The sequence below is a fragment of the Taudactylus pleione genome, unplaced genomic scaffold (assembly GCF_031769625.1).
Source record: "Taudactylus pleione unplaced genomic scaffold, aTauple2 ptg000203l, whole genome shotgun sequence".
Lineage (NCBI taxonomy): Eukaryota > Metazoa > Chordata > Amphibia > Anura > Myobatrachidae > Taudactylus > Taudactylus pleione.
This window is the reverse complement of record NW_028284605.1, coordinates 11,878,224-11,904,125: the sequence shown is the minus strand read 5'-3', so window position 1 is coordinate 11,904,125 and position 25,902 is coordinate 11,878,224. Positions and strand designations below refer to the sequence as shown.

Here is a 25,902-nt window from a genome sequence, read left to right as displayed (position 1 = left end):
AACACAGGCATACAGTACCTGGGCGTTTAAACGCTGTTACAGGGGCGTACATAATTAAGCCCCTGCGATAGCATACGCTGGCAGAAGTCTAGATGGAGATAGGAAGTTTAGCAGTTTCTGTGGTAGGGTCAAGTCAACAATAAGTGTGCAGATGGTTCCGATGGTACTCGATGGTACCAATGTTTTCGCTGACTTGCAGATGTATGTCATGGGAAGTGGGCGGCTTTATACAGTGATGGGCGTCTTGGTATAGAGCTGCGGTTGCCGTGCGATTGCATTCATTAGCATATTTTCGCATCTAGCGGGGTGCGTGCGAACGCAGCCTTGCGAACCAACCTGAATCAGGCCCTGTGTAAGCTCTCAGATGGCTAGGGCCAGGGATTTTTACCAGGCTGACTCTGCCATATCTGCTGCAACTCCTTTGAAGGCAATGTCCACAATCCACGGGCACACCATGTATCTAACTCAGACCATCCACAAGGTAACGTAGCCTGACAAATAAAACATGTAAAATAAATGACAGAATTCCCCTCACCGGATTTAGCTCTGGGACTGAATTATCTGAGATGCAGAGTCACATATATGATAGTATTTGTCCTCAGTAAAAAAAACAATCAGTGTAAGAGGAAATATGTCTATATGACTAATAAAATGCACAATCTGACAGCAAAGTAAATAAAATGTCGTAGAAAAATACATATAAAAGCAAACAAAAAAAAAAAAGAAAAATACATTTTCTCTCAGAAACTCTTCCTTGTGAGGAGATACAGGAAGGGAGAGCAGAAGGCTACACAGCAAGCAGCAGGGCAGAGGTCTGTCAGTTTAGCCTTTCTGAGGTAAATCCTGCCAAGGAAAAAGTGCTAACTGGTTAGGACATGCACCAGTCCAGAGATGACAGATACTCCCTCTTATGCCAGTCTGTTCCTAGCGGGAACTGCTTTGTTATGACTGTTACCTTGCCTTCCCTAGCTGGTAGATTACACTGCAGCTTCGGGCTGGCGGCTAACAGGTAACAACCTCCTCATTTCATTGAGAGGAAAAGATGCTCAGGTGAGCGGACTTATTGCTGCGAGTGTGTTGTCGGCATAGAGCCCTGTTCCGGCCCACTCACTCTAATGATTAACTTAGACCATAAATAAGGATGATGTGAGCAATATTTAAGAAAAGTGGTTGTTGTACAGTGGTAGGTGCCCGGTCTCTCACGCGACATTTACGCTTTTGCACACAGCCCTCTTCAGATTTCTAACTGGTCTTTTAGTTTAAAGAGGTGTCTCTCTAGAACCTTGAAGCACGCTGAGTGATCTGCATCATGGGAACTTCACAAATAAGACCCAATAATAAGTTGTCTTGTAAGAAGGAGCTATCCTTTATTGGGAAATGTGCTCACATGTGTGATAAACTCTTGTCGCTACAGTGTGGCTCTCACCTGTCACCTCAATTAGTGATGCCCTTACTGCCTACTCAACTTTAACATGATGGGTTATTAGGATCTAGTTATACCTAGTATTATGGCCATTCACATTACCACTCCCACCACCATTAATGTATAGATAAAACTGTACAGATAAACAGCTCTGTGATATGTGATTGTCATATGTAGCTACATGCTTATAATGCTGATCTACATAATCTGTTTGTTTGTGACTTGTGACATTTTTGTTCATGTTTCTTTTGTAATGTAATATGATATCTAAAAACTAATTCACAATGCAGCCTAAAAAACATTAGCAATGTTGTGCAACTAAATAAATCAGTTATTTGAAAATTCCCTATTCATGTTAATAATGTAAAGTGTCAAGAATGATTCCCAGGGTCGTAACTAGGGGTGTACGAGCGGTGGAACCGCACAGAGCTCTGTGGGCGGCACCGCTGCTTACCCACAGTCCTTGCATCTGGCTAGAAGGGTGCCTGTAACGGCACCCTGCTGCCAGAATCTCTGCATGTGCCACCTGGAGTGTTCTTAGGACGCTTAAGGTGTGCCCCCCACTGCCCTTACAGCCTCTTGGAGCATCCTGGGGATACTACGGGCATTACTGCTATTACCGGCGATTGTGGCCCCATCCCCTCCACGTGACGTCATGTGGAGGGGCGTGGCCTGCACCGGGCGCCGGTAATGTAGTTACGTCGCTGCTGATTCCCCTCTATGTACTAGATGAAGGCTTCTTACATTTATGTACATTTAATACAGTAAAATGTGATCATCAAAATGTATATTTTTAGAAATATTTTATATTAATTCTATGCCAAGCCGTCACTGGTAACAGTGTAAAATGACATCCTTTCCTTACCATCTCCCCATCCCTCTGAGACGCCAGCTAAGTCATAGTGCTTTTTCCTTAGCTCGCCCAGCTTCTCTCTCTCCTTCTGCAACTGGCTTTCCAGCTCCAAAACCCGCACCTGCCAAAAGCAACTCATTCTGTTAGATGCCATTCATACTGCAGAAGACCAGTACTTATAATGGTAGCAATTTCTGTTCTTTAAGTTGGGAGAGAAGATGTCTAGAAGAAGTTTAGCCTTTAAAGTCCTCACCTGGGAGTCCATCTCTTGCCGCTTGATCTGTGTTAACGTCATACTAGAGAAGTCCATTGTGTCTGAAGGAAAGAAAACAAAGACCAACAAAGTGATTTTTGTGAGACACTGAATCTTATCAGCTTATTGGTTGTTAGAACATTGGTTTGGTGCCACCAAGATGTTTTGAAATGTTTGTAATTAGAATTTGATTTATTTAAGAAGCATCCACCCAATAATATTCATCCACTACATCGTACTGAAGGGAAGTTTCATTAACTTTATAAAAAAGGCAAGTGGAGGTTTTGCTCATAGCAACTAATCAGACTGCAGTTATCATTTTATATAATGTACTACATAAGTGATAGTCAGGATCTGATTGGTCACTGTGGCAACTCCACTTGTCCTCTTTAGAAGAGTTGATGAATCTCCTTCCTTGTGTTAGCAGGTTACCAAAACAACATCCTACTTGCCTTTTTCTTCAATCTGGGACTTGACGGACTTTGTAGAAGCCACCACACCGGCAGCACTGTGATTTACAACTTTGGAGGCTTGCTGCAGTCTAGTCAGGTTAGCACTGTTTTTCTCGGCCTTCACCTATAGAGATTAGCAAGCACATTCATAATTCTATAAAGTCTATAAAATGGCTGATAAAGACTTGTTGAAATGAGTCTATAATGTGGCAATTTATTTAATGAAGACGATTACGAGGGTCCTGGTGAAAAATATGAACATATCGCAATTGGTAACAATGACAATGTTGGTCCTTGAGATGGCTCAAGACTCCCATACTCGAAAAGAGCCATGAGCGGGCAGCAAAATCAGAAAGCTTTTTACATAAAGTAATAGCACTTGGCTCAGGTTATCTGAAACAGTAACAGTGCTCAGGCCATACCTTAGAAGCTGCCACAAGCTGAGCAGTGCTTGCAGCAATTTCATGGGAACAGACAATAAGATCTTCAAATTTTCCCTGTCCTTGGACAACGAGATCTGCAGCGTCCCTGAAAAGAGGGAAAAGATGAACAACAGGCAAGGGCCAGACAGACAACTATAGAGATAATGAATGAACAATGCAAAGACAGCACAAAACTAACAACTTATTCTATTGCAAAACCACCATCATTTCTGTATCGGGTATTCATAGGCTGAAATAAAAGAATAATACACAAGCAGGTAAAGTACCAAAATAGCTCACATTTACACTTACTTGGTAGATTTACTACTAAATACACACACAATGATTTTTTGAACGATTATCGATATCGTTTAATCGTTGAAAAAATCGTTCACTTTCTGAGTTAAAACGATGAACGATTATTGTTCATGCTCATTCACGTTTGCAGTTTGTAGTTCAGTCAGACTGACCAACTCAACGATTTTCATTAAGGGAATATACAAAAATCGTTTGTAGTTCAAACGATTTTCATAAACGATTTTCGTTAATTTTTCCCTTGAAAAAAATGAACGAAAATCATTTACTAGAATCGTTCATTTACTAAATCGTTGTTTGTGTATGCAGCTTAATTGTTTTGAAATCTCAAATGTTTGCAATCTACGGGGTATATTTACTAAGTGGTAAAGTATCAAAGCACCCGCTTTTCGGTCATACTGATCACAGGATTTAATTATATTAAATGGAAACATTACTGGCATAGCATTTATTATTATTGCTCTTTTAAATCCTGCGGCCAAAAAAAGCCACCGCTTACTAAATATACCAATAAGTCTGCTCAGATAAGAAATTAAAGGTACCACTAGCTGAACTTAACTTTAGTGAGGAGCTGGGAGTAAGGAGATAAAGGAGCCAGTGGATTCTGTCCTACAAGGAGCTGCTTTTGCTACATACAATCATATTTAATGAGACGACCAGTTTTTTGTTGATAATTTATACTTACACCATGACAGTAGCTCCCCAACCAACTGCCTTGGAAGCGGAGATCAGTCCTTCCGTCCACCGGGAGTTTCTGGCATAAAACTCTTTGAGAGATGTTGCACTCTGCAAAAAAGAAAAGGTAAATACAAATGGTGCATAGATAATGACAGCTAGGGGCTAGAGCTACCTTAGTCAGAGCCGTAGCTAGACATTTTGGTGCCCTGTGCGAGAAAGTTCATTAGCGCCCCCTCCGACTGCCTATATAACAAAAATAATTTGCAAAATACACACATAGATATATATATATATATATATATATATACATACACTACACACATATACATTCGTTTTTATATATATATATATATATATATATATAAACAGGAGCTCGCTCCCTCCCGACTCGAGTCCCTGGCTCCTGTGCTCATGACTGCTGGAGGCGAAGCCGTGAGCAGTCTGTCACTCATGAGCTCCGCAATGGCCGATGGGAGAAGCTGCTGTGTCTGCGTATGCGCAACAGCCCCCCACGACCATTTTACATGTCCAGTATTACAGATGAGGGGCTCATGGCCGCTCCGATCGCGGTAGCGGCCATTAGAGCCGGCGGTCAGGGTGTCAAGCGGCCAAGCAGGGGGGGAGAAGGGACCAGCCCAGCGGGAAATGGCCCACTGTCCCGGTGGCCCAATCCGCCCTCCGTCTCACCTATCACACTAGGTTGCCGGGAGACGGGACGTCAGAAGGAGGCGGGGAGGCTACGGCTCTCTCCCTCCTCTGTGCTGGCCTCGCGGACACGCAGCAGCGGCCGCCCGGAGCTGGATTAAAGAACACAGAGGGGGAGAACACTATTATATATGAGATGGTGGGCGGTCGGTGTTCCGCCCTCAGCAATGTTGCGCTCTGTGCGGAGGCACCGACCGCCCACCCTAGCTACAGCCCTGACCTTAGTACTATAGTATACATGAAATAAAAATCGCAAATGTAGATTTACCAATTAGTTAGCATTTTTCGAGAAGTACGCAAATTATTAGAAATAAATTCTACAATGCAATGGGCCATAAAAATCAGTGATTCAGTAGATGCATAAAGTGGTACAAAGTAAGCGACAAGGTGATTATTATACAGGGGTTGTTTGCTATCTATAATATCTCATTATTTAGCAGTGATTGCCCAATGATGGAAGCAGTTGTTCTGCAAATTTTGCTCTATATAAAATCTGGCCTATTGCTAGTCCTGGACCTGGACAGGTAACAAAAGGAAAATAGATTTACTGACCCCTCCACTCTCCACAATTTCTTTTTGAAGGTCCTTTGAGGCCATGATCAAAGCTTGAATTCCCTGCATGAGATCTGTGCATGACCCCAGGATCCTGCAAAACAAAGTTGCATATATTTAAATCACATGAACATTACTGGTGGATACACAGAATGCTCATTTAGGGGGAGATGTATCAAACCTAGAGGAGAGCTAAAGTGGAGATATTGCCCATATCAACCAATCAGCTGCTAACTGTCATTTTACAGGCTGTATATAAAAAAAATATGAAACACCGCACAAATTCTGCTCGACAACCACCCTAAAGATACAAAATTGATATATTATCTCAATGATTTATGTATGAGGGTAGTGTGCTACCTACTACCATTATTCCTAGAAAAAAAACAGAAAGGAAAGAGATGCAGTATGTAGGTGCACCAGTCAGATAGCTCATAATACATTTCTAAAACATAACTTTTATTAAATATACATTAGAATATGTAGCCCCTATAGAGATTCATAGATGGCGAAGTATTAAAATAGTATAGATCAAAGAAAGAAATTAAGATTAAAATAATGTGCCAAGAGTCTTATCACTTCATTGGGCAGACTTATACTAGAGTCTTCCTCTCAAGAAATCATCTATCATATCTGTGATCAAAGGGCCTGATTCAGACCCGCTCGCGAGCAGGTCGATGTTAGGCCACTGCGCATGCGCACGCCAGATCCGGCTCCGACGTGCGCATGCGCGAGACCCGGCTAGCGATGGGTGCTCCGTTGCTCCTGGTCTCGCACCAAAAGGGGGCGGCTGTCGATTTTGATCGACAGCTCGCACCGTTTTGGAGGCGTGGCGTGGGGGTGGCTTCACAAATGGAGGCGTTCCCATGCGAATGCCTGCCGTTTGTGGGCGGCCCCACTGACATCACCAGTGATGTCAGTGAGAGAGCTTCCTGCTCTATTAGAGCCAGAAGCCCTCTGGGGCTTGCGGCCACGAAACCCTACCACAAGGGTCTCGTCGCAAGTCCGATGGCCGCGATGGTCTTGATCATCGCGACCATCATCCTAAAAGTGGACGTCATTTACAATAAAGGTTCTTTAATACAAGAAACTGACAAATTTTCTCATAGATTAAAACAGTAATCTGTTAAATCTTTGACGTAATTTGTCAATACAGCAGGAGTTGAAATATAAGATTGATATTCAGTGATTCACTGTATGTTATAGTATTAACAAACAGTGAATCACTGAATATCAATCTTATATTTCAACTCCTGCTGTATTGACAAATTACAGTACGTCAAAGATGGAACAGATTACTGTTTTAATCTATGAGAAAATTAGTCAGTTTCTTGTATTAAAGAACCTTTATTGTAAAAGACATCCACTTTTAGGATATGTTTATTACTTTATCTGCTGACTTAAGGATATAATTAAATGATACAACAAAAATTCTGATCAGTATAACATTTATTCATATTTGCCACATCATTTATATAACTCATTGAGGAGACTCAACACACTGATAAACATAAGTGAACAATTTATTGGAATCATTGATCACAGATATGATAGTTGATTTGTTGAGAGGAGGACACTAGTATAAGTCTGCCCAATGAAGTGATAAGACCCATGGCACATTGTTTTAATCTTAATGTCTTTCTTTGATCTATACAATTTTATACTTCGCTGTCTATGAATCTCTAGAGGGGCTACATATACTAATGTATATTTAACAAAAGTTATGTTTTAGAAATGTATTATAAGCTATCTGACTGGTGCACCTACAGTGCTAACTCTATACTGTACTAACTCTATTTCCTTTCTGCTGTATTTTACAGTATGTGGTAGAAAAATGACTGTTGCTGATTGGTTGCAATACTTCTCTTTCAAAGGATTCATCCATTTCCCCCTAATGGCGCATACACACTGGACAATGTGTCCAGTGAGCGACATCGGCATCAGCGGGCCCGGCGGAGGTCCTGGCATCAGTAAGTTCATACACACTTGCGATGCCGGCGACGGAGGGTGGGGTGGGAGGGGCATGCTGCATCGCTAACGATATCCCCAGATTGAGCTGCAAGTTCAGGCGACTGGGGATATTGTTAATGACCCCTAGAAGCGCGCATCGTCCATCGTTTACTGCATACACACTGAAAGATATATCGTTCAACGATATTGTTATCGTTCACAATTATCGTCCAGTGTGTATGCAGCATTAGAGAGAACTGTCTATAGCGGACAGTTTACACCAGTGCAAACTTAATAACATAGATGACAGAGCAGGTACTGGGGAAAAAAAGAGAGTTTATTTCCCCGTCCTTGATTTGTCAGCATCTTCATCATCATCAACATCATCCTCATTATGTTGTCTGCACTGTTGTATCTCAATAGAAATCAATGACCTCTGTGTCAGCTTCTGCCCACCCCCGCCAACTGTACAAAGTGGTACTGAGCAATATCTTACTGTTCATTGACTTGTAACTTTAGTCCAGTATCATCTGTCCGTGATTTATTGAGCATTTCCTATAGGAGAAAAGTTATTATTACGACAGTACAAATGCGTTATCTTTCAATCTGAGACCATTACATCTTCCAGAGCTGAGCAAGGACAAGGAAACAATTTTATTTCAGTGACTCTCAGAATTGCACCATTCTAGGTTCAAACAGAGATGGAGATAAAATTACTTACAATTGAAAATCTATTGATCCCTGTCTTTGATAAATCAATGCTTCGTGACAGGTACAGAAAGTCTGATTTTACGATGTTATCTTTAAATAACACAAGATTTACAACAATTACTGTGGAAACACACCAGTCGGCACTATGAAAGGTTTGTTACAATAGTTCCTTATTTGCCTATTTTTAGTCTATGTAAATAAAACCTGTCTGTTGTCAGCAATCCGCATGAGAACACGTATTCATTACTCAGGCGATTGATCGCAAATTGTGTTCTATTTGGGGCAGGTGTAGAGGAGAGCGCGCACCCATTTGCGGAGCATATCTTGCTTGTTCTGTAAGTAGGAGGGGTGCAGAGTCGTACACATTTCACTTCTCCACTAGCGAGTGAAAGGCTGTAACTGGGCTGTAATAGAGAGTTCTTATGTAGGCAAACATCAGAGAGGGTTGGTCAACAGACCTGCGGGTTATTCAGAATTGGACGGAAGTGTAAATAGGGGGAGTGGAGAGGTCAGGAACTCTGTTGGCTGACGGAGATTTCCTGGCCTCTTTTACACAACTGGCCTCTTTTACACAACTGCGACGGCCGACTTGCATGACCCCATGGGTCACTTAGCCGGCCGATGGACACGCAGATGATCCGATGGTGCGTCCTAGGACCCAGCTCAGATCAGTAATGCATGCAGGAGGCATGACGTCTCCTGCTGCATTACCAGGTTAGCAGATGTGACAGCAATACTGTCCTCTGTTGAATCAGGCCCTTAGTACGCTATATGCAAATTAAGAGACAAAATCAAGGAAAAAGTGTAGAGCCCGGGAAATTCACCAGGCATCTTCCAACATATAGCTCAGATAGGATAGGTGCATGAAGACACCTGGATATGAGCCGTGGTGATAATGAGGGCTATTAAACTATGGAAAGGGAAGGTCTACCTGCAAAAGGTGTGCACAATTCTGTATACAGGTAAATATACATATTCAGTTCTGTGGACACAATTACAGTCACCTTACGTACAACTCTGCACCCGCCCCTCTCTTTATGAATACCATTAACTTATCTTTTATTCCTATGTTCTTCTGGGAACTTTTTTATCACCTCAATCCTTGAAGCAGCTGATTCTACGGCTGCGGCGGTCGCTGCCATTTCCTTCTCAACCAGATCTCCCAGTTCCTCCTCCTTGATATCAAGTGTTGGAGGCCGTAGCTCCTGAAAAACAAATGTTTAAATAATGTCCCACAATGCACCATACAAGGTCATAATAAATCCCCCATATCTGCTAACTCAATGGGAGATTATGGTTTGAAATCTTCCACCAAGTTGGAGAATTTTAATTGGTTAGGGCATGAGGCCCTTACACCTACTTAGCAATTCTGGGGCGGGATGCATGATGCATCGCATTTGGGATGATATGCATCCCACCACTCTTGGCATGCATGCCGGCATTAATTACGCCAGTATACAATACAGAAAACGCAAAGGACAGCTCACTCGGTAAGAGCTGTCCTTTGCGAATGAGGGCCCCCCGGGTCACTGACCCAGAAGTCCCTCTGGCGCCCTTAGGCTTCTATTGGTCAATGCCAATTGTAAAGCGCAACGGAATATGCTGCGCTATATAAGAAACTGTTAATAACTGTTAATAAATTGCTCACCACATTAAAGCCCTGGAATATATTGCATTCCGGGGCTTGGTGCATATTAGAAATGCAGTCAGAACCCCGTAAACTGCATTTTCGGAGGTTTGACCACATTTCTTGCTGTGCTGCATCTAATTTTATCCACAATGTGTTTGCCACACTTTGCTGATTAGCATACATTACAATATGTAATTTGAAGACCCAACAATGAAGTCAAGAGAAAAATGTATGGAAATAACACAATTAAAAAGAAATATAATTGCAGCCTGAATCTCTTGCTCTTGGCATATAACTCTAACCAAAGTAGGTCATGTCACCTGAGGTCTGTTATGTGACTACACCTGGTTACTAATAACTATATAAGTACTTAATCAAACGCTTGTATCTCTGTATAACATGACAGGGGCTATGGGAGTAAATGTGTGATTAATACTTTATGTACAGTGCTTTAAAGAGACACTAACATAAAATGTTCTTTGTTATTTATTTGGCAGGCAACTCTATTGTTTTGTTGTTAATTAAGATAATCTATTTTCTTTAAGCGGACAGTCCTTCTCTACAGAAAAGAAATATGTTGCGCTCAACATTAAACATATTGTTCATGGTAAAAAGACTTTTGCTATCAGCGCTAATATTAGGGTACTGCAAATCTGGGTGTATCTAGGAAATAAAAGCATTGGGATGTTGTTCATATTTTGATGAAAACATTTAAGCTTGCAGCCCAGCATCAAGGGACCCAAATCTCTGCAAGTTCCTACACTAGTATATATGCCCAACACACCTTTACATTGCAGCTAAATGCACTCACCTACTCAGTGTAACATCTAGACAAGGGCTGGCTTGTGAGCTACACCCATCTAGAACTACAGTATAAAGCCTTGATTGGAAGCAGCCATGATAACACTACAAAACATTTTGAAACAAAACAGAAAATAAATATGCCCTTGCTCGGCTTAACCCATATTGTACCTTGTACCAGCTGCGTGGCAATATTAATTGCAAATATGTATACAAAACTCTGCGCTAACAATAGTGTATGGCAAATCCGGGTATAACTATGGGGATTTTAGAAATTTTCATACATACGTAGCTGCAAATAATCACTCAACTAAGCAAACATGGGCATTGGGTCTGGACTGCGTACAACTCATAGTCAGGCCCTTAGTACTTTTCTACACCCAAAGCTCAGGACCAGGACTCTGGGTCTATCTGAACACCGACTTATTTACATCAATTCTTCCTACTTGTCTGCACAGTTAGGTCACAGGGTGATGTACCAAGCAATGAAAAGAGTGGAGATGTGGACCAGTGGAGAAGTTGCCCAGAGCAACCAATCAGCAGCTACCTAGTTTATAGAATATGCTTGATAAATGCTACCTCAGAGCTGATTGGTTGTTATGGGCAACTTCTCAACGGGTCCACTTTCTCACTCATTTCACTGCTTGATACATCACCTGCTGTGCAGTTCAATACAATCAGCCTGCACAGGACTGGACAGGCTGTTTCTGTAAGTTACCAAGACTGCAGCCAACTGATCATGTGTGCAAATGCTAGCAAACATTTTACACTAGTAATTATTGGTTGGGCACTCTGTCTATTATAAGGCACTACAATCTGCACTGTCATAGTAACATGCAGCAAGCATTGTGATCAGTTATTGATTACAAATGCAAGCTGTTTACTCATGCAAGCTGATCAGTTATAGATTACTAATGCCTGCTCTAACTGTAGCCCCCCATTTGGTTGTGCAACGGCAGTCTGAATATACTGTATGTGATCACTCTCATATTTACTTATGATGAACTCACTCATAGCAATTGATAAACTCATTGAATAGATATGTGGCACACCAATAATCCAACAAGAAATGGAATTACGATTGGTAGTTTCCTGCAGTTTTGTTTGTCGTCATACTGCTATTTGGAGAGATCTAAAAATGCCTACAAAATCTAAGTTATAGGCTAATTCCACCCAAAACTAAAAATTTTATTTTGTGTATATTAGGTGACCTAAAATAAAATGCAAAGTTTTATACATAGGCGCTCACTGGAACATGTTTTTCAGGGATCCTCTGATACATGTAATCACCACTGAATGAGATCCTCCGCCCTGCTCCATCTGGTCTTGGTCACTAAACCCATAGGAACTCAATCAGACATTTACTTTCAACCTATAATTTGCACAAGACAGATAAAAAGCTAACTGCTGATTGGTTACTATAGTTTTAGTGCAGATCTGCACCTTTGAGCACTGACCCTGATTCAGAGCCGGACGCTCTGACAGAGCGCTCGCTCTGAATCAGGGCCGGGCTATTTTTTTTTTTTAGAACGGCCTCCTGAAAATTGATTGAAGAGTATTTCCTGCTGCCTAGATATTATTTTCTGAATATGTCTAGCAGCAACTATCTCTATATATGTAACAGGAATTTCAATTCTTTTTATGTCATTTTAAAGACGTTTATCGGGAGTGGGGGAAATGAATGAATTAAAAATGACTAGTCCAAAACCAGGATCACTATGCGACTTTTTTCAGCATTCATGGTATAATGGAATGCCATAACCACTGCTGGCAGCCATCTGTCCTGCTTACCTGGGCAAAGTCAGCAATGTGCTTCAGCGTGGCAGTAATCTGGCTGCAATCTGTTCCATTCTGCATCTCTTTGTTCCGCAGGGTGGAGAGATAGTTCAGAGCTTCTGTTCCACATGTCCGACAGCTGTCACTTAACTCTAAGAACAGGAATAAAAAAAAACAACCAGTCAAGACACCAATGCTGGGATTTACTTGTTATAATTCAGAATAAGCGAAAAACATTAGAATGGTCACAATGGCAAAGCTGTAAGGGCCCAATTACCGTATATACTCGATTATCAGTCGACCCAAATATAAGCCGAGGTACCTAATTTTACCACAAAAAAACTGGGAAAATGTATTGACTCGAGTATTAGCCTAGGGTGGGAAATGCAGCAGCTGGTAGTGCCCCCAGTAGTAATCCCCACTGGTAATGCCCCCGGAAGTAATTCCCCCTGGTAGTTCCCCCAGTAGTAATATCCCCCCCCTGGTAGTGCCCCCAGTAGTAACCCCCCCCCTGGTAGTGTCCCCAGTAGTAATATCTCCCACTGGTAGTGCCCCCAGTAGTAATCCACCCCCCTGGTAGTGCCCCCAGTAGTAATCCCCCCCTGGTAGTGCCCCCAGTAGTAATATCCCCCCCTGGTAGTGCCCCCAGTAGTAATATAGTAATATCCCCCCCCTGGTAGTGCCCCCAGTAGTAATATCTCCCACTGGTAGTGCCCCCGGTAGTAATCCACCCCCCTGGTAGTGCCCCCAGTAATAATATCCCCTCCTGGTAGTGCCCCAGTAGTAATATCCCCCCTGGTAGTGCCCCCAGTAGTAATATCCCCCCCTGGTAGTGCCCCCAGTAGTAATATCCCCCCCTGGTAGTGCTCCCAGTAGTAATATCCCTCCCCGGTAGTGCCCCCAGTAGTAACATCCCCCCTGGTAGTGCCCCCAGTAGTAACCCCCCCCCCCTGGTAGTGCCCCAGTAGTAATTCCCCCTGGTAGTGCCCCAGTAGTAATATCCCCCCCCTGGTAGTGCCCCCAGTAGTAACCCCCCCCCTGGTAGTGTCCCCAGTAGTAATATCTCCCACTGGTAGTGCCCCCAGTAGTAATCCACCCCCCTGGTAGTGCCCCCAGTAGTAATCCCCCCCTTGTAGTGCCCCCAGTAGTAATATCCCCTCCTGGTAGTGCCCCCAGTAGTAATATCCCCCCTGGTAGTGCCCCCAGTAGTAATATCCCCCCCTGGTAGTGCCCCCAGTAGAAATATCCCCCCCTGGTAGTGCCCCCAGTAGAAATATCCCTCCCTGGTAGTGCCCCCAGTAGTAACATCCCCCCTGGTAGTGCCCCCAGTAGTAACCCCCCCCCCCTGGTAGTGCCCCCAGTAGTAATATCTCCCACTGGTAGTGCCCCCAGTAGTAATCCACCCCCCTGGTAGTGCCCCCAGTAGTAATATCTCCCACTGGTAGTGCCCCCAGTAGTAATCCACCCCCCTGGAAGTGCCCCCAGTAGTAATCCCCCCCTGGTAGTGCCCCCAGTAGTAATATCCCCCCCTGGTAGTGCCCCCAGTAGTAATATCACCCCCTGGTAGTGCCCCCAGTAGTAATATCCCCCCCTGGTAGTGCCCCCAGTAGTAATATCCCCCCCTGGTAGTGCCCCCAGTAGTAATATCCCCCCCTGGTAGTGCCCCAAGTAGTAATATCCCCCCTTGGTAGTGCCCCCAGTAGTAATATCCCCCCCCTGGTAGTGCCCCCAGTAGTAATATCTCCCACTGGTAGTGCCCCCAGTGGTAATCCACCCCCCTGGTAGTGCCACCAGTAGTAATATCCCCCCCCTGGTAGTGCCCCCAGTAGTAGTATCCCCCCCTGGTAGTGCCCCCAGTAGTAACCCCCCCCTGGTAGTGCCCCCAGTAGTAATATCTCCCACTGGTAGTGCCCCCAGTAGTAATCCACCCCCCTGGAAGTGCCCCCAGTAGTAATCCCCCCCTGGTAGTGCCCCCAGTAGTAATCCCCCCTGGTAGTGCCCCCAGTAGTAATCCACCCCCCTGGAAGTGCCCCCAGTAGTAATCCACCCCCCTGGAAGTGCCCCCAGTAGTAATCCCCCCCTGGTAGTGCCCCCAGTAGTAATATCCCCCTGGTAGTGCCCCCAGTAGTAATATCCCCCCCTGGTAGTGCCCCCAGTAGTAATATCCCCCCCTGGTAGCGCCCCCAGTAGTAATATCCCCCCCTGGTAGTGCCCCCAGTAGTAATATCCCCCCCTGGTAGTGCCCCCAGTAGTAATATCCCCCCCTGGTAGTGCCCCCAGTAGTAATATCTCCCACTGGTAGTGCCCCCAGTAGTAATCCACTCCCCTGGTAGTGCCCCCAGTAGTAACCCCTCCCTGGTACTGCCCCCAGTAGTAATATCCCCCCCTGGTAGTGCCCCCAGTAGTAATATCTCCCACTGGTAGTGCCCCCAGTGGTAATCCACCCCCCTGGTAGTGCCCCCAGTGGTAATCCACCCCCCTGGTAGTGCCCCCAGTAGTAATATCCCCCCCTGGTAGTGCCCCCAGTAGTAATATCCCCCCCTGGTAGTGCCCCCAGTAGTAATATCCCCCCTGGTAGTGCCCCCAGTAGTAATATCCCCCCCTGGTAGTGCCCCCAGTAGTAATATCCCCCCCTGGTAGTGCCCCCAGTAGTAATATCCCCCCCTGGTAGTGCCCCCAGAAGTAATATCCCCCCCTGGTAGTGCCCCCAGTAGTAATATCTCCCACTGGTAGTGCCCCCAGTGGTAATCCACCCCCCTGGTAGTGCCCCCAGTAGTAATATCCCCCCTTGGTAGTGCCCCCAGTAGTAATATCGCCCCCTGGTAGTAACCCCCCCCTGGTAGTGCCCCCAGTAGTAATATCTCCCACTGGTAGTGCCCCCAGTAGTAATCCACCCCCCTGGTAGTGCCCCCAGTAGTAACCCCTCCCTGGTACTGCCCCCAGTAGTAATATCCCCCCCTGGTAGTGCCCCCAGTAGTAATATCTCCCACTGGTAGTGCCCCCAGTAGTAATATCCCCCCCTGGTAGTGCCCCCAGTAGTAATATCCCCCCCAGCTAGTGCCCCCAGTAGTAATATCTCCCACTGGTAGTGCCCCCAGTAGTAATCCACCCCCCTGGTAGTGCCCCCAGTAGTAATCCCCCCCTGGTACTGCCCCAGTAGTAGCCCCCCCCCCAGTAGAGAGAGACGTAATTAAAAAAAAAAAAAAAAAACTTACCTGAAACCCCGCTCCTGGTCCCGACGCTGCTACCGGATCCTCCGACCGCTTTGCATTATGGGAGAGACGTCGTCATGAAGTCTCTCCCATTACCCACTGCGGGAGCCGGAAGATGGCTCCCGCAGTGGAAGCAGCAGCAGCCGATGAGAGTCTGACAGACTCTCATCGGCTGCTGATTACAACAAACACATAGCTGCCGGCTCCGGCGGCTGTGTGTTTGGCAGTGTGTAGTGCTGACCGAACTCCGTCCGGTCAGCGCTACACACGCGGTACAGCTGTGTCACAGAGACACAGTCTCTGGTAGTGCCCCCAGTAGTAATCCACCCCCCTGGTAGTGCCCCCAGTAGTAATCCACCCACCTGGTAGTGCCCCCAGTAGTAATCCACCCCCCTGGTAGTGCCCCCAGTAGTAATCCACCCCCCTGGTAGTGCCCCCAGTAGTAATATCCCCCCCTGGTAGTGCCCCCAGTAGTAATATCTCCCACTGGTAGTGCCCCCAGTAGTAATCCACCCCCCTGGTAGTGCCCCCAGTAGTAATCCCCCTCTGGTACTACCCCCAATAGTAGCCCCCCCCCCAGTAGAGAGAGACGTAATAAAAAAAATAAAAAAAACACTTACCTGAAACCCCGCTCCTGGTCCCGACGCTGCTACCGGCTCCTCCGGCCGCTTTGCATTATGGGAGAGACGTCGTCATGAAGTCTCTCCCATTACCCACTGCGGGAGCCGGAAGATGGCTCCCGCAGTGGGAGCTGCAGCAGCCGATGAGAGTCTGACAGACTCTCATCGGCTGCTGATTACAACAAACACACAGCTGCCGGCTCCGGCGGCTGTGTGTTTGGCAGTGTGTAGTGCTGACTGAACTCCGTCCTGTCAGCGCTACACACGCGGTGCAGGCTGTGACACAGAGACACAGTCTGCACCGCGGCCCGCATGGTACGCTACTCAGCTGCGTACCAAGCGGGCATAACTCAAGTATAAGCCATGGGGGGGCTTTTTCAGCACAAAAAATGTGCTGAAAACTCGTCTTATGCTCGAGTATATACGGAGTATATTTGGACAGCTGGGCCCCAGTACTAGACACAAAATAGTATTTTTACAACGAGACCAGTTCTCTATAGAGAGACACCAGTAAAATTGGGGGCGCTGCAGTTGTAAAAGAACAAAAAATATAATACAGGACTTCCTTCAAAAGAATTAAGTAGTAATAGCTAGTAAAGAAAGCAATACCCTGCTGTATAACATTACATGTATTACGTATACATATATAACGTTAAACTATAAAAACTACTATACATAATAAGAAAACTTTATTGTAAAAATGGCATACTATTCAGACAATGCTTGTAATACCTAGCGCATATACTGAGTGCAACATTACTATTATTATTGGTATCAGTTATAAATGTGACATGTTACAGGAAGTATGACAACACACAGAGGGCCTGATTCAGACCCGCTTGCTAGCGCTATGCGCTCGCAAGCGGGTCGATGGTGGCCCAATGCGCATGACGGAGCCGGCTCCGTCGTGCGCATGCACGAGACCTGGATAGCGACGGGCAATCCGTCACTCTGGGTCTCGTACCAAAGGGGGCGTGCTGTCGATGTTGAGTGACAGCACGCCCCCTTTGGTGGGCGGGCCGGGGGCGTGGCTGCCCAGACGGAGGCGTTCCCATGGGAACGCCTACCGTCTGGGGCCGGCTCCACTGACATTACAAGTGATGTCAGTGGGAGTGTTTTCAGCTCTGATAGAGCCGAAAGCACTCTAGGGCTTGCGGCAACGAGACCCTACCACAAGGGCCTTGTCACAAGCCCGATGGTCGCGATGGTCTTGACCATCGCGACCATCTTCCTGGCCGCTCGCTATAGCTGTGGGTGGTCACCCACAGCTATGCGAGCGGCCAGGAGGCCACTCTGAAAAACAAGAATGACGGCCCTGATTCAGAGCGAGCGCTCTGTCAGAGCGTCCGGCTCTGAATCAGGGCCTGAGTTCCACTGCAGCTACAAATGATCCAGTATACCTTATTTACAAAGCGCAATGCAATATGCCTTTGCAACGGAGCACCTATATGTCCTTCCCTGCGCAATACAAGGTGCATGTATACTCCCCACTATTGGAAGACACCTTAGTAAGCTACAAGTACACCTAGGCTAGCAGTGGACAACTCTTCAAAGGTGCACTGTGCAAAAGTATAATCATCATTTCAAAGTCAGCCTTTACTATGTGTGGAATTTTGTGTGTTTGAAACTTTAACACTGTGCAGAGCAGTTTCCCAAACTCCACCATTACAGTGCAGGTTTTAAGGATGTCCATGCCTGAGCCCAGATGATTGAATCATATTGCCTGAGGTACTAATTAAGTCACCTGTGCTCAAGCATGGATATTCTTATAACATGGACTGTAATGATGGAGTTTGGGAACCTCTAGTGAAGATTGTATCTAGAAATGGGCTTCTAGCAAAAGTGTGAATGGAAAGAGTAAAACATGTCTGTCAAAGAACATGTGTAAAACTGCAATCTCTTCACTCCTTTACCTCATACCACAAATGTAGGTGCGTCAGTCTGTCTACTAAGCACTCAGAAAGCAATACCCTCACACCGGTGCAGACTTCTGATCCCCCACACTGATATTTTGCTAACCAAAGCCATGAGCGAAAGTGGAAATGTAGGTTTGTGAAACTGGAGACGACAGAACCACCAGAGAGGATTTTGTACTGCGCTTTGTGCTTTATAAATGACCAGAAATGTGTTTCCTGTTGGCTATGGCTGATACTCACTGTCAGATGTCCTAGTCTGGGCTCCTTGCATTATCACATCACTTATACGATGTGCAAACTGAACCAGGTGCGGCAACACAAAGTTTACATCTAGGAACAGAGTAAAATAACAGATAAATATTTAAGTAATGTTCATATACATATCAATTCCAGTAAATTAAGGCAGCTCAGACGTCATGCAGGGCTGCCAACACAAATACTTTTTTTATAAAAGAACTAGTAAAATTATATGAATAGGGAACTCCTTGGGGATTAATAATATCAGTGTACGTTATATATTATACCTGCATATACAGTACATTAACCAAATATTACATAGCTTTTCTATATAACTGCCATATATAGTCCTCCTAAACATGTTTTAGATGACAGCACTTACTATGTAAAATAAGGGAGCTTCAATATCTAAGAGAGGATCTGTTTACTATGTATTGCTTATTATCTCGTTATATTTTTGCCATTGTGAGACATTATTTCATTGACTATTTATTTAGTTTTAGCATATTTTGCTGATCTAACTGTCCCTTAAAATCATTGTACCCTTTCTGAACCACATCACGCTGAGGGCCTGATTCAGTGACAGTAGCAATTAATTTAAAAAAAAAAAAAGATAAAGAAAAAGGATCAATTTGCACCACTTGGCAAAACCATGTTGCACTGCAGGTGGGGCAGATTTAAAATGTACAGAGAGATTTTAAAGTTGGTAAGTGGCTTGTCTGAGTTTAATGACCCTGCCCCCTGTTTCACAATGCCGGTAATCTTGGCATTATGTAGCGGGGACAGAGCCACGCCTCCTCCCCCGTTCCGCCCTTATTGCCAGGCAATATCTCCGGCCGCACCCCCGATGCCGTGCCACGTCGCCCCGCTTGGACGACTTAGGGCCTCATGTACTAATGAGTTTTAGCACCAAATCGAGTGATAAATGTCACTGTGTATGATAAATGGTGCTCCAGCCAATCAGCTCCCAACTGTCAACTGTTAGAAAAATGACAGTTGGGAGCTGATTGGCTGGAGCACCATTTATCATACACAGTGACATTTATCACTCGTTTTGGTTATAAAACTCGTTAGTAAATTGGGGCCAACGCTTTAAATATACATGAATTGCGACTTAACAAAGCTATATATCGCATCGAACCGTAGCAATATATAGTGAAAAGTAACAATTCAGTTTTCAGTTTCTTTATGAATAGACCCCATGGACATCATATCAACAGTTGGCATGTCGGCATACTGGTTTTACAGTATTTAATCCCTTACCCTAATCGCAACCTACCCCTAAACCTAACACTGACATGTACAGTGGACATTGAGACTGTCAAGGTTCATAATGACATTCTGTTGTTGGTACAATGATTACAGTACATATCCATATAAGTATACATTGTTCTGCCTTTCTCAGTCTACCTATTGTGTGTATTAAGCCCTGGTCATCCGTTTCTGCACAATACTGACACCCTGTGGCTGAAATCAGTAACTGAATACTTGTAAAGAAAATGTGTTTGAAAATAACGAGGAAGTACAATCATACAGCCTATTGGTTTCCTATATGCTATAGTGGAATGTAATTTCACAATAATATAGAATGAACATTTTATTTATTTTTTCTATAAAAGTAAGTGAAACCAAAGCGTGAGTTAAGAGAACTACTGTATAATAATTTTCTAATATAAAATTTGGAGAATGACACAGAACTGGTCAAATCACTATAAATAATGGATGAACATTTTCCTGACATTACTGTTTGTAGAAAATAAATGCTTTTCAGCACAGCGTATCAGTAATATTATACCTTTTGACATTTTTTTTTAATATGTTCGTTGCTATCGGCCAAACCCAACAAACCTCACTCGTCCAGAGACGTCCACATTGTGAGAAGGCTTCAAGCTCCTTCTAATAAATCACGACTGACCATAGCCCGGGTTTTGTCTTGCTTTTCCAAACAAGACGTCTTTTCTACGTATAAAGACTTATTTAACAAAACACTGAAAGCAGAAGACATGCTTCAACCAATAGAAACCAATCAAACATTAACCTGACCACGTGACTGCTATTGTATGCAGCACACAACTACTCTTTACACCATGTTATCAGATAGCTTATGCAGGAGGAATGTGACCTTGCACCGACTGGGGCTCATGCAAAGCTGCAAACGTAATTCCCTTTGCAGAACGTATTTTGCGCTATTTTGCACTGCACATTCTCCTATATGAAGGGCATGTGAGTATAGGCTAAGATTTTGTACGCTTTTCATTCATGTCTCCATTTGCGACTGAAGGGTGTTAACTGGGCTGTAATGGGGCGTTGTCACGTAGGGTAAATTCAGTGTGGGCGTGTCAATGGAATTGCAGACTATGCAAAGTTAGCCGCAAGTCTCAATACACCTGTTTTCTGACAGATGTTTTGCACCAGGCATCGTGCGCACTGATCATGGGGGAGGTTCCAATGCAGAGATGCGCACAGGGCTGCATATTGGCGAATATATGCAATGCAGGACCAATTACAGCCCTCTTGCGTTTTACATTGCATTAAGCCCACTGTGTAAAGCTTAATACCATATGTATATAATGAGCATAGATACACTAGCTACACAACCATATAGTAAAGCATAAGAAGTAGAATGCAAAAAATCAAAAATAATAACAAGGGCAAGATTAACCCTTCGGGGGGGACAGGTGCACTTACGACAGGGGGGCCCACCCCCACTTCTCCGGCCCTCCTCCTCTTGTTAGCACCGCCCCCACTTATCATCCAGCTGGCTCCCACCCGTCATCCAGCCTGCCCCCACCCGTCATCCAGCCTGCCACCACTCATCATCCGGCCTGCCCTCACCAGTCATCCGGCCTGCCCACACTCCTCAGGCCCTGTCCATCTTGCCAGCACTGCTCAAACTCATCATCCGGCCTTCTCCCACTCATTATCCAGTCTGCCCACACTCCTCTGACCCTATCCCTTGTCAGCACTGCTCAAACCCGTCATCTAACAGGCCCCCACTCGTCATCTGGCAGGCCCCCACTTATCTAACCCTTAGAAAATGCACGGGACTGCACAGTGCTCCGGATGTTCATTGGAGAGAGTTAGAATGTAAGATTGAAATTGTGTGTCGGGGGTAAAGGCAGAAGTGTAGACAGTAAATGGGAAGAGAAATGCAAAGAAAATACTGCAGAAAAGAAAGCGGAATAAGACACTGGCTCTTGGGGGAAGTAATTTTACATGAGCGGTAGTTGTACAGTCTTCAGTCCCTAAAAGTAACACCTGTTCTCATCTTTAGTGATCCTGTCCAGTCTAACTACTAAGCATTTCCTCCACTTGCCTGCTACACTCTTTACAGCTTTTGGTCCTCTCCCATCCTTTCTTCTCACCTGAAGTATCAGACACGTGTCTTTTCCAAGCCTCATCTAGTTTCTCAGTGCTTTCTACAGCCGCCACTGTCCTGGAGATGAGAAAGTCTGAAAAGTAACACAGGGTCAGTGGGTTTCAAATTCAAATCCACAGAAAGTAGATCATTGTGCCTGAGGCTGTATGATCACCTGTAGACACGCTGCCATTTGTGTAGAGAGGTTCGTCTAGTTGGTGGAGAGCATCCTGAATGATGTTTTCTGCTTCCTGCAGGAGGCGCTGTAGAACGCTCTCTTCAAGTTCTTTTTGTTGTGTTTGGCTCTCCTGTGTGGCGATAGTTAGCTTTATAACATCAGCCGTGTAAGTAACTAGATCACTGGTCATGGCATGGTCAAATGAGATGAAAGGTCTTCACTGGGATATAATACTTCTAAAGGTAGTACTGCTTATTAGCTCATCAAAGGTATTAAAAAGCGCAATTATACAATAACATTATTCACTGTGTAAAATTTTGTAATATAAAAAGTAATATTGAATAAATATGGATGTATCTTGATTTTAAATAAAGCTTATCAACTATAGTAAACTGTAGTAAAGTGGGCGGAGCTAACAAGGCTATGCTGATGTTCAGACATTGGGTGCAAATGATTGACAGGTAGCTTCCTGCATGAGTAACTATTAGGAGGAGAATTTACATAGAAAAACAAGACTGAAATCAAATATACTTCAAGGATCCTGTCAGGAGGATCCAAAATTAATAGAAAATCCAATATGGTTTATATCATTCACTGTTAATTTGAAAAATGATCTGCATATATGGAACCAAGGCAGGGCGTATCTATAATGGGTGCAGGGTGTGCGGTGCACACGGGCCTACGGGTCCAGGAGGGGCCCGCACCGCACACCCTGCACCCATGTTATCTAAACTTACCTCTCCGAGGTCCTGAGTTGGGTCTCTCAGCGCTGCTCAAAACGCCGGAAAATGGCTGCCAGACAAATTTTTTAGTCAGCTGCCGGCCGCCAGGGTGAGAGGAAGGGATCTGTGACGGGGGATGCACACGGGTGCCCTCCTGTCTAAAGACGCCCCTGAACCAAGGCGTGGACTATGTAAAAAGATTAGAGGGGCTCAACTTACCTCACAGCTGCAAAAATATAGGTGATGTCATATCACGCATAGCCTGTGACAAACTAACAATGAACCAGTCTAGTTGTCTAGCTACCTCTTTGATGAAAACCTAAACAGCCATATTAAGAATAAATGTTCCCATTTAGTAAATGTAGATCCCTGTGGGGTCTAGTTACTAAGCAGTGTTATGAGACAGAGTGAAAAGTGATAAGAAAGTGATAAGGTGCCAGCCAATCAGCTCCCAACTGCCATCTCACAGGCTGTGTTTGAAAATGACAGTTGGGAGCTGATTGGCTGGCACCTTATCACAGACATATCACTTTTCACTTTGTCTCCTAACACTGCTTAGTAACTAGACCCCTGTATTTCTATCACAGTAATCGTTTGAAAACAACTTGTCACAACCCTGGCTAGTTTTTACCTTTGCTTTGAGACTTACCTCTGCCAGCTGCTCCTTGGATCTGTTTTTGTAATTCACCTGGGAGATCTGCTCTGAATCATGCTGGTTGTAACATTTCTGTGTGTGCAGACTCCTCTCCTTCCCACAGTGATTAGCCACCTGGACTCTCATCTGTCTGTGAGCATTGCTAGTCTTAATTGGAATCGCAGGTGTGGTCCTGATTCTCAAGGGCTGCAGAGATGATTACTCCCGCTGCATGTTGTGCCTTCCACCACTCAGAATACTACTGCCAGACCACCTGTCCGTATCCTCCAATTGCTGCCAGACCCAGGGTATATATATCCTCCCCTGATAGCATTCTGAGCCTGAACATCTCGTAACGTTCCGTGGTGTACAGCTTATGCTATAGATGTACCTCTGAGTACAAGTGTATCCCAGGCTCCTGCTGGTTCCTAGACCAGTTCTATCTGAAAACCTGCTGTGTCCAGCAATCCTACTACCGCCATCGCCATTCGGCTTCCCAAACCGCAACAAGTAGCTTCCACGCTACCATCTATCCTCTATGGCTCCCAGGCCACGACCAGTAGCTTCCACGCTACCATCTATCATCTACGGCTCCCAAGCCGCCATCAGTAGCTTCCACGCTACCATCTATCAACTACGGCTCCCAAGCCGCAACAAGTAGCTAGCTTCCACGCTACCATCTATCATCTACGTCTCCCAAGCCGCAACCAGTAGCTTCCACGCTACCATCTATCAACTACGGCTCCCAAGCCGCAACAAGTTGCTTCCACGCTACCATCTATCATCTACGGCTCCCAAGCTGCAACCAGTAGCTTCCACGCTACCATCTATCAACTACGGCTCCCAAGCCGCAACCAGTAGCTTCCACGCTACCACCAACCACCTACGGCTCCCTAGCCACAAGTAGTTTCCTCGCTACCACCAACCATCTACTGCTCCCTAGCCGCACCAAGTAGCTCCCGTGCTACTATCGCTTACCTCACGGCTTCCTAGCCGCTCCAAGTAGCTTCCGAGCTACCATCAGGCTCCTTAAGGCTACCCAGCCGCACCTCGTAGCTCCCATGCTACCACCGTTCACCTCACGGCTCACAAGCCGCACCAAGTAGCTCCTGAGCTACCACCGCTCACCTTACGACTCCCTAGCCACTCCACGTAGCTCCCGTGCTACCATCAGTCTCTACAAGGCTTCCCAGCTGCACCAAGTAGCTCCCGTGCTACCACCGTTCACCATACGGCTCACTAGCTGCACCAAGTTGCTCCCGAGCTACCACCGCTCACCTTACGACTCCATAGCCACTCCACGTAGCTCCCGTGCTACCATCAGTCTCTACACGGCTTCCCAGCCACCAAGTAGCTTCCATGCTACCATCCGTCTGCAAGCCCATCTACTGGTACCCTGTCCAGCTCAGTAAGCCTTTCTGCTGGTCCCAGTCCGGTTCCTTCTGGTCCCACTCCAAAGTTTCAAGTTTCCAGTTCCAGTCATTCATCATCAAAGGCAGTTCTCACTGCTATCCAATTCTTATGTTAAAAGAGCTATTCACGTTACCCATGGTTCCAGTCAAGTCGCTCTCCCCTGAATCCGGTTCATCATCAGAGTCAGGTAAATCACAAACACCAATTGTGGCACAACTATTTTGTGGGTGAACCAAAAGTCCTGGTAATGGAGCTTGTCCATTATTAAGAACAAGGTCCAACACTTCATGCCTCAGTGATGTCACAGGGTTCTAGTAAATAGACGACCTTATCATGTATATTTTGCTTCACGCAGCAAAATGGCTGCTTCTTCTGTGGGCAGGTGTCAGAAGCTTGTAAAAATGTAATTTTAGAAAACGTACAACTTTGTAGAGTTTTTATATCTGCACAAAGCACCTAACATACTGTACATATGAGCATACCCACATCTCAATTTTATGAATTGCTTCCATACAATACATTTGTGCCTACTTTTTGGGGATTTTGCCTCTGACTGGAAATGCGCGTGGCGATTAAGAGTGTAAATGTCGCTGCAATATCCATTCTATTGCCACTTTCGTTTACACTTTTCCATTGTTCTACTAAAATACTGCTTATGTTTGGTTCATCTATGTGTTAAATCAACCATGAGTGAATGAGTGCCTTTATTACGTGACACTTTAGTGTATTTGGATTTTACACTGTTGAAACAAGCTTAGAAATGCACTTTCCCATATAAAATGAGGGGCTTGCCCATAAATATGCCTGTGTAAACTGTGTATAGCATTTATCTCACCTGTTTAAAGGTATTTATGTTGCTTCTAAGAAGTTGGACTTCTTGCTTACTGCACTCTAGCGCCCCCTGTAAGTCATCCATCTGTTGAATCTGTTCCTGTGCCTATAAATAAAAAAACTGAGCATTATTCTCCAGTATATACTTTAAACTGTAATCACTTAAAGAGCAGAATGGATATGACCTTTTTATCCGTAGAAAGGAAATTCCCTGTCCAACATGTTCATTAAATGAGTATAACAAAGACTTCTGTTTTGTA

The 25,902-nt window shown here is 44.9% G+C and overlaps 1 protein-coding gene across 1 annotated transcript in view; it reads right to left on the bottom strand.

The window, feature by feature from the left end:
* The window catches only part of HIP1 (huntingtin interacting protein 1), a 200,502-nt gene that overhangs the window by 17,003 nt on the left and 157,597 nt on the right, over positions 1 to 25,902 (bottom strand). Inside the window, exons 22-34 of the mRNA XM_088477791.1 lie at positions 25,647 to 25,748; positions 22,040 to 22,172; positions 21,872 to 21,958; positions 18,510 to 18,599; positions 12,537 to 12,673; positions 9,409 to 9,519; positions 8,100 to 8,158; positions 5,654 to 5,747; positions 4,404 to 4,504; positions 3,404 to 3,509; positions 2,982 to 3,105; positions 2,530 to 2,591; positions 2,289 to 2,397 (exon numbers count right to left, since the gene is read on the bottom strand). Of these exons, the coding sequence (XP_088333917.1) occupies positions 2,289 to 2,397; positions 2,530 to 2,591; positions 2,982 to 3,105; positions 3,404 to 3,509; positions 4,404 to 4,504; positions 5,654 to 5,747; positions 8,100 to 8,158; positions 9,409 to 9,519; positions 12,537 to 12,673; positions 18,510 to 18,599; positions 21,872 to 21,958; positions 22,040 to 22,172; positions 25,647 to 25,748 (1,315 nt within the window). The remainder of the gene's footprint in view (positions 1 to 2,288; positions 2,398 to 2,529; positions 2,592 to 2,981; positions 3,106 to 3,403; positions 3,510 to 4,403; positions 4,505 to 5,653; positions 5,748 to 8,099; positions 8,159 to 9,408; positions 9,520 to 12,536; positions 12,674 to 18,509; positions 18,600 to 21,871; positions 21,959 to 22,039; positions 22,173 to 25,646; positions 25,749 to 25,902) is intronic.